This window comes from Oryzias melastigma, linkage group LG9, assembly GCF_002922805.2.
Source record: "Oryzias melastigma strain HK-1 linkage group LG9, ASM292280v2, whole genome shotgun sequence".
NCBI classification, from domain to species: Eukaryota; Metazoa; Chordata; class Actinopteri; order Beloniformes; family Adrianichthyidae; genus Oryzias; species Oryzias melastigma.
In genome coordinates this window covers 6157563-6171324 of record NC_050520.1, presented here as the reverse complement: position 1 = coordinate 6171324, position 13762 = coordinate 6157563, and the positions used below count along the sequence as shown (strand labels likewise).

General features: G+C 35.8%; 2 protein-coding genes across 2 annotated transcripts; both read left to right on the top strand.

The window, feature by feature from the left end:
- Nucleotides 1–161: 161 nt before the first annotated feature.
- On the top strand, nt 162–5479 carry isca1 (iron-sulfur cluster assembly 1). The gene is made up of 4 exons (XM_024275374.1): nt 162–320; nt 2533–2586; nt 3159–3264; nt 4582–5479. Exons 1-4 carry the CDS (start codon nt 240–242, stop codon nt 4728–4730), a joined length of 390 nt encoding a protein of 129 aa, XP_024131142.1. The 5' UTR covers nt 162–239; the 3' UTR covers nt 4731–5479.
- Nucleotides 5480–8553: 3074 nt separating this feature from the next.
- On the top strand, nt 8554–13102 carry kiss1rb (KISS1 receptor b). The gene is made up of 7 exons (XM_024275375.2): nt 8554–9046; nt 9149–9362; nt 9450–9574; nt 11365–11500; nt 11596–11834; nt 11899–12051; nt 12253–13102. The coding sequence occupies exons 2-7, from the start codon at nt 9149–9151 to the stop codon at nt 12481–12483; spliced, it is 1098 nt and encodes a 365-aa protein (XP_024131143.1). The 5' UTR covers nt 8554–9046; the 3' UTR covers nt 12484–13102.
- Nucleotides 13103–13762: the final 660 nt, after the last annotated feature.

Here is a 13762-nt window from a genome sequence, read left to right as displayed (position 1 = left end):
AACAGACATGACTGACCCTTTAAATAATCAGAATAAACAGAAGCTCTAAAACAATGACGTTACGTAACCTAGCATGAGTTGCATGTTTCGTCCTTCAGCGAAAGAAAAAACATATTTCATTGGTCAGCACACGTGCCAGTCATCACCAACAGCCAATCATTGTACGTCAAGTCCACGGGGGCGTCGACCTACTTTTTCACGCTTGCGCAATTCTATGTTGTGATTTTGACAGTATCAACATGTCTGCCTCCATAGTGCGAGCGACCGTCCGGGCGGTCAATAAAAGAAAGATTTTAGCCACACGAGCAGCGTTAACGTTGGTAAGTTTGATATGTATGGGTGAATAAGATATATAAGACTTTTTTGGAAATTTTATTGTATATTTTTTTGAAACGGTACGTTCGTTGTGGATGTTTTTCTGTGGTTGTTGTGTAAGCTGGCTAAGTAGTTAGCTAACTGGGCTGAGTTGACTTTCAGACGTTTAACTAGGATCTCCATAATAAACATCCATTTTCCTGTAATGTTGTACTTTCACGTTGATATTGACGTTTTATTTAAGCTACAGAAAACTCTCTTTTTTTCTAAATAAAGGATATATTTTTAACGTAAGAGACGTCTTTTCTTCTGCTTTCGGTCAAAGTTAGCTTAGAGGGAAAAATGTACAAAAGCCTTAAAAAGGGATCAATCTCTGATTCGAAACTTTTTGTACAATTCTGGCTCACTTTGGCACGTCTGAGATGTTCTTGATAAGGTTCTGGTCTGAAACGGAACAAGTTGAACCGGCCCGGGGGCATATTTTCTTAAAAATTACCATTTTATAAACTCAAATTGATCTTATATCTTGCTTTCCCAACACTTTATTAGAGGTTTTGGGATTGTATTTGCTGACAAAACTCGAGGAATCATGCAGAAGCAACTGTAAACAAAACGCCCTCTAGGAATTTTTCTTTTTGTCTCTTTTTGACCCATCATTCCAAATGTAAAAAATATTTTAGTTAATTAATAGTTAATACTTATTTACTGACATCTATGTTTTTGAGACAAGCTTTTTAAAGATACTTTTTAGTGAAAATTGTAGAAAAAAGTTTGAAACAACAGAAAGGATCTGCAGGACGTTTAATGATGTGTTTCTTCAAATTTAAGGATTAAAGTTCCCTCTTGTCCTAAATAGCATGCACAACAATTGTATAATTCAGTAATTTTCCATAATTTTTTTTTTTTTTTTGAAGATGTCATGTTGACCAAACTTTTTCTTCTACATTGCTTTTCATAAAGCAATTCTTCTCAATTAAGCTTAAGGAAAAAAAAGCAAAGGTTGCAAGTATTGATGCCAAAATTCTTGGTTTAAAATTGAACTGAATCCTCGCGTCCCTACTCAGTACTTTTGCCTAATTGTCAAACACATGTTGGGCTAAATTTAAATATTTAAATCATTATTATTTTTTATTACACTAGACTAATAAGCCAACTGAAAGCTTTTTTATTCATTGTTATTTGCCTTTTAGCAACTTAAAAACAAGGATTTTTCTGAATTTGTAGCTTTTTTGATGTTTTGTAAATCACAAATCATTTCGAACCAAAATCGTGTACCATAAATTGAGGTTTGAATTGAATTATGGGGGAAATAAAATGTTGCATCCCCAGTTAAAATCAGTTTAGCCCCTTCTTAAACCTAAACTCTCAGTAGTATAAAATAAAACACTGTTTAATGTATTTGGAATTAATAATCAAACAGAAAAATTAGTCAAAAATGGCTGATTTTTGCTTTGTCAAATATTTTTCATGACAAAACTGATCAAAATAGAAAAAAATAAATTAAAATTCTTAAAAGTGTCTGTTATTGGTCATGTCTGGCTTTGATAAAGATGTTCTGTTGGTGCATATCAGCTGCTCTGACTGTGCTGCTGTGAGATAATGTGCATTTGACTGATAAAAACCGTTAACTTCTGTAAATGCAAGCTAGTGGGTTGTGAAACCGATGCAGCTGTGCATGTTCTGGGGGTCATTTTATAAGGGATTTGCTGTCATCTTTTCCTTAAACTGTCACGGTTGATTATTTTTTGATAATGCTGTTGGAGTTTAATATTTTAAATAGATTTAACCATAAAACCAGCCTCAGAGAGCGTAAACATCACCAGGTTGGGATGCAGGACATCCTGTAATTTTGGATTCAGCACACAGGTGATCCCACTGTAAAGACTTTAGGGGATTAGCACCTGGTGCCTAATCCTGTTCTCCTTCTGCTCCCAAATTCCTGGTCCAAATTTTGGGATTTCACTTTTCCTACAGCGGATTACACTCATTGTCTGTCTTTGTTCCAATGTTTTGACAGTAAAAGGAATCACAGCAGGCTAAGAAATGCACACTAGAATCAAACATTCTCTTGTTTCTCTAAGTTCATTCTTTCAAAAGAATCCACAGAGCTGTCACAGTTTGAAAAAATAAAAATTAAACAAAAAACACACCACCCAACTGAGCTCTGTGTTTTCTGTTCCTGTGAGGAGTAACTTGTACTTTCTGTTTTTTCTTTAGACTCCAGCAGCTGTGAACAAGATCAGAACTCTGCTGCAGGACAAACCAGAATATGTGAGGACCCGAACGGGACTGTTATTCATTAAAAACTCTCCATTCTGCTGCAAAAGTTACTGTAAATCTGTGAAAATATGACAATAAATATTTGCCATTTTTTCCTGACTTATGTTAGGGAAATCTGCTTCTGGTTTTATTTATATTTGCCAAGAAAAAAAATATATATATATATATGGTCAGATTTTAGTGGAACATTTGAAAAATAAGAGCATAGCAACAACAGTACATTGGTTATTGGGTTGGAGCTTGAAATGTCAATGTGTTTAAAGACCCAAGGGAGTGAGAGGCTTCACTCAGAGGGGAGGAAGGCTGAAATGTCAGCAGAAACAGGATGGATTCTGACCCACTTATGTAACGGTTGGAGTGTAACAGATTTATCTCTTTTGCCAAGGAAAAAAAAAACTGAAGAAAACTGTTTAACAGGATGTTTAAATATAATTTTGTTTCAATTTGTTGCAAGAAATGTTTTAGTTTTACATTTATGCTCATTAATACACTTTTTGGGCTGTTTTTTCTCCTGTCATTTGAAAGTAAAAGTACATGTTGACCCATGTTTGATCTTTCCTTAGATCGGTTTAAAAGTCGGAGTGAGAACACGCGGCTGCAACGGACTGACGTACACACTGAACTACACAAAAGAGAAGGACAAATCTGATGAGGAGGTGCTGCAGGACGGTAAGGACCTCTCTGTATAATTATTAAACATTTGTGCTGTAAAAGAGTGCCTCATATTGTGAACTGGGACTGCAGGCAGGAAATGAGGAAAACTTGCGATGTGCGAGTAGAGTGTCCGCCCCGAGACTGGAAGGTCGTGAGTTCAAATCCAGGCTGAGTCATACCAAAGACTAAAAATGGGACTCAACACCTCCCTGCTTGACCCTCAATATTAAGGAGTTGGATTGGAGGGGTTAAATCACTAAATGGTTCCCGAATGCAGCTGTGTCTGCAGCTCACCCCTCCCCCAGGGCATGGGTCATATGCTGGAGGGACAAATGGGAAAACTAATGGGATTTTAATTAGTGATCAGTATTACAATGATATTATTATGGTAGTCCTGTAGTAAAAATTACATCAACAAATCACTCCGCACTGAAAGATGTTTGATTAAACATCACAATGACCATTAAAATTGCAAAACAAATAATAATAACAAAAACATTACATTTTAGAAATTAAAACAATATTCCAGAAACAAAAGTGTACAAAAATAAAAAAGTAATTTCAAGGAATCAGATTAAAATGTAAAAAAAAAAAAAAAACTAATGCAGTAAGAAACCAGACCAGCTAGGTATTATGTTTTGGTTTTTAAAAAATAATGTTATCCCTATAGGAGACAGGGAAGAACTTGGGAGTCGGGGAAACACACAAGTTATTACTAAAGAATCACAAACTTACAAAGTTTTACTGATCTTATCTTATAATTTATTAGATCTTTTGAATCTATCTTGCTGCTAAGTTTTGAAAGTTTTGCAAGTATTTGAAAAACATAATCCAAACACAGACCAAATCTGTGCATTTTCAGCACTTTTTCTTATTCTGAATCCCAGGCTGATAATTATTAGGGGTGAGCGTGGTGTAGCAGTAGGGCGGTCGACCTCTGATCAGAATATTGCAAGTTTGATTCTGCCTTGTCCAGCTATGTGTGCTTCTGGTGGAAGGTCGCCACCAGTGTGAATGTTCTGAGACTGTAAAGTACTTTGGGCCTTGAGGAAGGTAGAAAAGCGTAAAAAGGTAGAAAAACGTATACGTCATTTACCATTTACGATATTTGTTTTTCTGTAAAAAGTTGATTCACTAAAAGAACTAATTGGCAATTGTGAATCAAATCAAATCGATTTAGTTCAGGTCATACATAAGAAAAAAATGGAGGGTTTCTTTGTTTATGAAAAGTTTTTTTTAAGCATTCTAGTGGAGTTTATAAAGAGACAGAACTTTATGTCATCTGACATGGATATAATTGAGTGGTAATAGTTATTCCTCTTTTTTTTTAAGGTGTGACAGTCTTTATTGAGAAAAAGGCTCAACTGACCCTTCTGGGAACTGAGATGGACTTTGTGGAGTCAAAGCTGTCTAGTGAGTTTATCTTCAACAATCCTAACATCAAGGGGACGTGTGGCTGTGGAGAAAGCTTCAACATATGAGAAGCTCCTCGCCTCCATCACGCTGTGACCTCCCTGCATCCGAGACGCTGCTGGCGAGGAAATCTGTCGACGCGTGGACATCTACCTCCTCCTGCCGTGGCCCCTCCTGCAGACCACTCACACAGGCGTAAAATCCAAGTTTGAATATTTTTAGCCTTGAAGGAGAAATGGAAACACGCTTCTCAAATCCATTTAGTCAGAAATAAATTGATTCTGATGTTATTTTTGTTGTAGACTCTACATTATAAGAAAAAAAAGCTTTTAATGTGGATGGATTTCTATTTTTACACATTTGTGGACTTATTTTCTTAGACCTTCAGCCAATTCTTCACAAAACGATGGGAAAAAAAATGGTCCAAGAATGTAATTCAGCAGTTGATGTTGGTAAGTTCCCCATCAGCTGTTACTGAACCGCTCTACTCAGCAGGTGTAGTCAGGCAGTGTTACGCAGAAAACATGGAGGAGTCTGTGTCTGGAAGCTGTTTTACCGTTCTGTAAAGGTAAAACTCTATTTATCTGTGTGTACATACAAGTTGTAAATTCTTTGACCATCACATGCGCACAAACAAAACGCAGCAAACGCACAAACGAAAGCAACCCTCCATAAAGTACACAGGTTTCTAATTCTAACTTTGATCGGTCAAAGTGAGACTTTAGGGTTTTTAAGGACTTCAGTGCTTTAAGGATTTGTAACCTGTGCAATATGCCTCTGTATATATGAAAGAAATAAAAGCTAATGTAATAATGTAGCTCTTGTTTCTGCTTCATCTGTTTGCTTTACATGTCAGTCACCATGGAAGCAGCGTGAGTGTTAAAAATATTTAGAAGTCACAATGTTTTGCTACAATATAAAGTGATAAAAATGAATTTTGTTTTTCATTTGACAGGAAAATGAACAAAAAACATGATTAAAGCCTTTACATTTGCAAGATAAGTAAAGGGGAAAAAGAATTCTACTTTTCAACTGTTCAAACAGCTTTTTTGTTAGTGCAGGAGTCAATACTATTTACATACAGTATCATTTCTTTCTGAAAAACATAAAACTGGTTTGTAGACCAGGAGTTTGATTAACAACCATTAAAGCATTTAAAAATGATTAAGTTTAAACTGCATTCTTAGCAACAGTAAGCCACAATTGATAAAAAAAAATAAAAACGATGTAAATTTTTGTTATTTTTCTTGAGACCGGATACATGATTTTATCTGTGATTCTTTGAGTAAAGTGTGACTTCAAGGATCCATCTAGTGGTTGCTGGGTGAAGTGTTGTTTTATAGTTTTTTTCCTCAGATGTTGGATTTATCAAAGGTTTTGGAGGAAAGCAACATGCTTTCAGCACACTTAAGCATCCAAAGCAACACCAAGATGGACAGTTGCTTTTGCAAAAAATATGTATATGCATTTTAAAAGTTTAGAAAGAATTTCTTTATTGTGTTTATTTGTTTTTTGTGAGGTTACATAAGATTTCATTTTAATAAACTGGGGGGAAACAACCACCAATACAAACTTTCAGTAATTTTGTTGAAAACAAATTGAATGAATGAATAAAATGGTTTATTTCAAGCAATCAGGAATAATACATGAAAAAAAACCATCACATTGAATTACATCTAGATTCCCTGAAAGGGAGTGGAAGGAAGTGAACTTATATAACCCAACCCCGGCTCACCCATTTACTCTACATGAATTATCAATATCCGGTTCAGGACTTAATATCAAATATTTATACTCTACAGTAACAGATTCAAGTTCTAAAGAATCATTAATATCATTGATGTAATCAAATTTCCAAATCATCCACAGACAAATCATTTATATTAATCAGTAACAATAATCTGAATATTCTTATTTAAAAAGATTGTATTCATCAAATAATTATTACAATAATACAAACAGTAATAAGTAGGAAATCTCTTCATTTGTTAATGCTAAAAAAGTTTAAAAACATTCTAATTTCTCAACAGTAATGAAATAAAGAACATTTCATTTCCTGCATCTCTATTCGTTGCTTGGCAGGAATCCCTCAGCTTCAGTCTGTTGTGCTGAAGATCAGGTTGTTCCGTCCTCATCTCCTGTATTTACTGTCTTTGTTTGGTGAACAACAAGCAATCAGTGTTCTGGGTGCACATTTGACAAACTTTCAAGTGTTTTCAACAACAAAAACAGAAAATATTAATTTTTCTTGCTTGTTCAGTGACTTTGAATTTTGCCTTTTTTTTTGTTTAGGTTTGTTTTTTATGGTGAGAAATGCTTTGTGTTGAGGTTAATGTGCATCAAATCTTTTTAAGTTTTTCCTAACGATTCACTCTGATGACAATTGTGTTTTTAGTGTTTTTAACATCATTTTTCTGATGATGGAGGACATATATATAAAGAAAATGAAGCTTAAAATCGCATTTCAGAGTATTTTAGTATTCATATAGCTGTGAGTCAGATGCAGACAGAAAAAAAGAAAAGATTGGAACAGTTTGGAACAGATCGTATTTGTAACAGAAAATTTGCTCCGAATGTTACTTCAGTTATCCAGTTGATTCAGTCTTATTTGACTTTCCTGTTATCCATCTAATCCATTTTCCATTTCATCACTCCTTTTGATTTACCTTTGGTACACTAAAGAGCTAATCTTGTATGAGTTATTTTCACAAGCTCTTTTTCCTACCCAAAAGTAAGACGCCTCAATCTCTGAGGCTCCGCCTTTCTCTCATTGTGTGTGCCGCCCATTTCATGACATCATCCCAAAGCAGTATGTCTGCGTTTCGCCCACGAAAACTAACAAAATCTAAACTTTTACAAATATGGATGCGCATATTGTGGAGCCTTAGACAACTGACCTAGAGTCAGATCTGGAAAATGAGATGGACGATGTGCATGATTACCGTGGGGAGAGTGTGTGCCAGTCTGGGGGCGGTGCTGTTAGCGCAGGCTCTTCTTGGAAGGGGCTGTTCCCCCACATTCATATGGAAGAATGTGGAGACCCGATGATTCTCAGGGATTGAGACGGCTGGTGTTCAGAGTGTATGGTTTTAGAGGAACCCTCAGAAATGTGAGAATGGATCAGGATTCAACTTTGGGGCTGTTTTTGTGAGGAATTAACATCATAATGCACTTAAAAACTCAAAAAGTGGATTCTTGGCTCTTTAAACTACCACAGACAGATGGTCATATAGAATTATTCAAACTTTTTTTAGCTTTATTATCAGATTTTCCACAAATGTTAAAAATCTCATATCAGAACTTATTAATGTTTTTTTCTCTTTTTGGTCAAAGCGATTTTTGGTTTTAGGGGGAACTTTATTCACATCTCAGTGGATACTTTTCATGGAATATCAGTTATGTGTTTTATGATTCCAGAATCTTCCATAAAATCCAGGTTCGTTTTTATATTTGCAGTCTTCATAAGAATCAAGTCAGTTCTAATTTCTTGCTTCTGGTCCGTCTTCACTTTTCATTGCATTTCTTGTCATTGGAGCTTCTTCTGAAAAAGTTCCAAATATATATTTGAGGACCGGAGCGTGTGCATTAGTGAGCCTTTCCAAATTATGAGACCGATCTGTCCTCATAAAAAAGTATTTTCATTCATGGAAAAACTGAGTTCAATGCAGCAGAAATTAAAAGAAAAGAAGAAGAGGAAGCATTAGATTTTGTGTGTTGAGCTTTAAATGTTCAGTATTCTATTATCAACTCATTTCTTTAGATTTTGCAATATTTGTTCAAACTTGTTAACCTTTTTCTTAATGGAAAGGTTTCTGCTGTGTTTTATTTATTTCTAATTTGAATTTTGTTCTTGTGTCGTTTTATGTTGCATTATGTTGTGTGTGTGTGTGTGGAGTTTTTTATAATTTCATTTTTAATTGTTTTAAGCCCGCAAAGCACTTTGCTTTATATGAAGAGTGCTTTATAAATAAAGCTTTAATGACTTGAACAGTCACTTTGACCTGTTTCTGACAGGTCCAGGTCTCTATTTTAATTGTTCTTGAGTCAATTTTATTACAAAAATTAAGAATTTTGTTAAACTCAGTCCGGACTGGCTCTGGAACATCTTGTTTCGGTTGTATTTTGTGTTAAGTTCCAGATTTGACCTGCACTGAGGGTTTGTTAATTATAACCTCAATCGAATGTAACTGCAGTCATTTTGAAGGAGCACTCAGTCCTGGGTGATTGCAGCGGATGATGGAGCTTTTGTTTAAAGCGCCACCTCGCCGCCCCCCCACCTCCCTGCCGGTTGTGGTTATGTGTGGCAGTGCTTTCATCTCCAGGAGAAAGCTGAACAGCAGCTCAGCAAAGCAAACCTCAGACAGACGCAAGGAACCAAACAAAGGTAGGACTATTTTAAACAAAATTGGGTGTAAAATCAGATATATCATTAAAAAAGCAGTTTTAAGATAGTTTTTGTAAGATCAAAGTGTCTGTTTTTGTTAAGATGTCTGCAGAACCGGTTACCAGTCAGAGCCTGAACTGTGGATCAGTGTGCAACCTTTCTCTGGAGAGCCAAGCGCCGCCGCAGCTGGTGGACGCCTGGTTGGTCCCCACCTTCTTCGGCCTCATCATGCTGGTGGGTCTGGTTGGGAACGCGCTGGTCATACATGTGATCACGAAGCATCAGCAGATGAAGACTGTCACCAACTTCTACATAGGTGACTCGAGATTCAAATAAATCTTTATTTGATGAAATGGATTCTACATTTGAACTGTGTTCCCTCATTTGTTGTGTTCTCCTGCAGTCAATCTGGCCACCACTGACATCCTGTTCCTGGTGTGTTGTGTGCCCTTCACCGCCACTCTGTACCCTCTGCCCAGCTGGATCTTTGGGGAGTTTATGTGCCGTCTGGTTAACTACCTTCAACAGGTACAAAACTATATTAATCAAACTTCCTATTTGTAAAACTCTTGGAAAACTTTGAGTTATCTCAGGTTTTACTCCTTTTAAAGTCATCACCATGGTTTTATATTAACAAATACTGACTTTTATTAGAGACTTATTGTTTATAATTGATCGAAATCCAGATTGAAAGACTAAATAAATGAGTGTACGATCAAAAAAGAAAGGTAAACTGTGAATTATTTTGCTGGAGAGGGAATTTAAAATAAAAGGTAAGAAGAAAATCTTTATTATATATGTTCCTCCTCTTGGCTAAAAACATGATTGCTTGGTATGACAATCAAATCCTAATTTATCCACCCCTAAATCAAACTATAAAGTAGTATAATTTGATATTTTTGATAAAGGTCTAAATGTAATCACTAATTTCAAACATAACATTCCAGGTACTTGTGTTGGCTATGATGCATTAATAAGCATTTTACAAAAATAGACATTTCTAAGAATCAAAATAAGCTATACACTTATTAAACAATCAGTTACTTTATTAGTAGAGCATCTTTTATACAACATGCAAAGAGCACAAGGTGCTTAAACAAAAGACAATAAAAAGTCATAAAACACAGAAGACATAAATCAAATGATGAACATAAGATAAGCGCTTAGGCTAATAGTTTGAGAAGACATTGAATAGATTAAAAGATAGAAAAGATACAAATGATGGACCATAAGACACCTAAAAGCCAAAATATAACTATTAATGTTGCGCTACCTTCCATAATGCTACTGTGAACGCTGAAGATGCTGAAGATTTTGCTGAAAATGGTGACAAAATTTTCTTTAAATACTGAAGGGATTTGCTGAGAATGCTAAATTTGTTAAAAGGCTGGAAATTTTATTAAAGAATTATGAAAGAGTGCTGAAGTTGACCTAAATATCTGATTTTTCTTTGGTAAAATTGCCAAAAAAATCCCTAATTTTGCAAAAAGATTGAATGCATTGCTTAAACATGAGCTAAACTTCATGCTTCAAGCTTCATCCACTGTGGAGGTTTTTAAGAAAAAAATCAAAACTCATCTTTTTAGTATAGCTTTTACTTAGCTCTTACATGCCCACATGTTTTTTATTGGATATTGGATTTTTAATGTGTTTTTATTTGTATTTGTTTTTATTTTATTTTATTATGAATGCTTTTTCAACTTTCTGTCATACTGATATTTATGTTACTGTGGAAAGCACTTTGAGATGCTTGAAAGCAGGAAAAGCATTATATAAATAAAGTTGAATTTGAATTTTGAATTTAAACTCCAAATTCACATAAAAACCTTAGTAGATATATAAGTTTAAAAAACTAGCTTGTTGCTTAAATCCCTATAGTATGAATGCCTACCATAGACTGTAAAAATAATATATACATATATATATATATAATATACTGTATATATCTTATATACAGTCTATGATGCCTACCAAGCATTCACACAAATAGATTAATTGAATAAAAAAATAAGCGTTTCATTACATATGAAAACCTCCACAAATGCAGAAATTCTCAGATCATCAGTTCAGTTATTCCACTGACAAAATAAGTAAATGACAAATAAAAACTGGTTTTAAACATAAAATTAAAAAAAATTATCACAACAAATCGCTAATTTATGCAACTTAACTGAAAGTTTTTTTATAGTGTGATACAACTTTTTGTGGCAGGTTAAAAGTAAATGTTTCTGTTTTCTTTTCTTATCTATTTTTTCTTCTATTTAAGGTTTTGCTTAAACAAAATAAAAGACCAAGAGAATAATTTGTGTTTTTGTCAGGTGACTGCGCAGGCGACCTGCATGACCCTGTCTGCCATGAGCGTGGACCGCTGCTACGTGACGGTCTATCCTCTGCAGTCGCTGCGACACCGCACTCCCCGCTTGGCTCTGGCCGTCTCCGTGTCCGTCTGGATAGGTAAAACCCAAACTCCATCACTTCTGACACAACCGTTCCATTCTATAATTTTTCAAAGCTTTACAGAACAAAACATTGTCCTCCATCCTCTGCAGGCTCCTCGCTTCTGTCCGTCCCTGTGCTCGTGTACACCCGTCTAGAGGCAGGATACTGGTTTGGCCCCCAGATTTACTGCAGCGAGGTCTTCCCCTCTGCTTTTGTCCAGAGAGCCTTCATCATTTACAACTTCTTGGCCATCTACCTCCTCCCCCTCCTCACCATCATCGCCTGCTACACCTTCATGCTGAAGCGCATTGGCCGACCCAGTGTGAACCCTGTAGACAGCAGCTACCAAGTTAGAACTTGTGTCTCTTTTCTGGTCCTTTGAATTCTTCTGGAGCAAACCTTTGCCTTTGCAGCTGCAGGCTCAGGCGGAGCGAGCAGCCGCCGTCCGAGCTCGAGTCTCCCACATGGTGAAGGTGATAGTGGTCCTCTTCCTCATCTGCTGGGGCCCCATCCAGGTCTGCGTCCTGCTGCAAGCGTTCGGACTCCGCAGCTACTTTTTATACAAGGTGAGACAGAACATGACGCCAATGGTCAGTTTTGGCTCAATTTGAAGGTAGTAAGGAAGGCCTTTCAAGTCTGGAGATTCACCGCCTGTCAATAAAAAGCTCAAATATAAAGCAAAATGATTAAATTCATCAAATTATTACAATTAAATGTAACAAAAAAGCAAAAAAGCAATTGAAAAATTAAACAATCTCTTCTTTTAGCTAAAAATTTGGGGCCACTGCTTGTCCTACTGCAACTCCTCCATCAACCCGCTGGTTTATGCCTTCATGGGCAACAACTTCAGGAAGGCCTTCAGACACGCTTTCCCAGCATTCCTCCTGTGGCGCGCCAGGAGACGAGTCCGGGTGGGACATTTGGACACGGAGGACGGGAGAGATCCGCAGGCACCCAAAGGAGACGCTGAGATGCATTTCCTTTCATCGGAGTCCTAAAGGTCACGCTGGCCGTTCAGATGCTGCGCGCTCATTTATTATTGATAAACCCGGAGTTTGGAGCTGCACATAAACACACGGAGGTTCAGTATTTGTGGGCTAAAGAAAAAGTGAGCGTGCGTGCCTCACATGATTCCTCACGAGCAGCTTAAATTACATTACTGTCATTATGTTTGCCTAATTCAGGGAGACTGAGGCTTGACTGGAGCAACTTTACTTAAAGCTTTCCATCCAAATCCTGTCCTGCTAGATTTTTGTGAGCTGGTGATATTTTTATTTTCTTATCTATTTGTTCATGTCCTTCAATAGTGTTTTTTTGTTTATTAAATATGTAAATCTAAATGTTTGTTAATTTATTTGTCATTTGGATGTTTGGTTTAGAAAAACAGCTTAATGAAGCCTCACTTTGATTTTTATTCAACTATTTGTGCAAAAACTGTTTTTAATAACAGATTTGAAATGAGAATATAAAGAGCTAAACTTAAGCTAAAAATGTGATTCTCTTTTCACTTCTAGATGTTAAATTCACTGAGTGGCTGATGGGCTCACATGCTAACATAAGACCAGTAATAGATTTTTTGTGACATCATTTGTCAGGTGGTCATTTTAATAATTAAAATTCAACAGCACTGTAATGATGGTGTGTTATTTATATATCTTTATTTAACTATTGATGAGGTTGGAAAACAAAAAAAGTAAACTTCATATAATGGTATCTGTACAAATCTGACTAGTTTATTGTAATTTACTAACAAAAAACACATATTGACAATAAACTGCCCTGTTAGGCTGTGGTTTTTAGTATTTTTCATACAAACAAAAACTATTTTCCTCCTTCTAATTGACTTTACTAGGAGATTGCATTTTACTGTTGGGCAACCTTAAAATTCAGGCTCCAAATCAAGGTTTTGTTATGACTTTGACCTTCTGTCTCACCCAAACATCAGTGAAAATCTGTGCAGGGAAGATAGAGGAGTAGAGCCGAGAATTTCCAAGAACTCAAAGCCTTTTGAAGGACAAAAAGCCAAAATAAAAGTAAAACAACACTTTTTTTCTTGGAAAAAAAAGTGATGTAAGTTTGCTGGAAAAATTGATGACCTTGCTGCATTTTTTTAAAATAAAAAATGCAGTTCCATATTTGCTTCTTTAAAAAATATATTTAACATGACTCCTTTTCAAAGTACATGTCCCTCAGCAAAAAGAAAAGAAGCCTAAAAGTACTACAAGTACTTACACTTTCTTTGTATTGTAAACTTTAAACGTTCCAAACTAATTTGAA

Coding starts and splice junctions, on each gene's coding strand:
- isca1 (XM_024275374.1), top strand. CDS start 240: ATGTCTGCCTCCATAGTGCGAGCGACCGTCCGGGCGGTCAATAAAAGA. Junction 321..2,532: donor CACGAGCAGCGTTAACGTTG/GTAAGTTTGATA, acceptor TTTTTTCTTTAG/ACTCCAGCAGCTGTGAACAA. Junction 2,587..3,158: donor TGCAGGACAAACCAGAATAT/GTGAGGACCCGA, acceptor ATCTTTCCTTAG/ATCGGTTTAAAAGTCGGAGT.
- kiss1rb (XM_024275375.2), top strand. CDS start 9,149: ATGTCTGCAGAACCGGTTACCAGTCAGAGCCTGAACTGTGGATCAGTG. Junction 9,363..9,449: donor TGTCACCAACTTCTACATAG/GTGACTCGAGAT, acceptor GTTCTCCTGCAG/TCAATCTGGCCACCACTGAC. Junction 9,575..11,364: donor TGGTTAACTACCTTCAACAG/GTACAAAACTAT, acceptor TGTTTTTGTCAG/GTGACTGCGCAGGCGACCTG.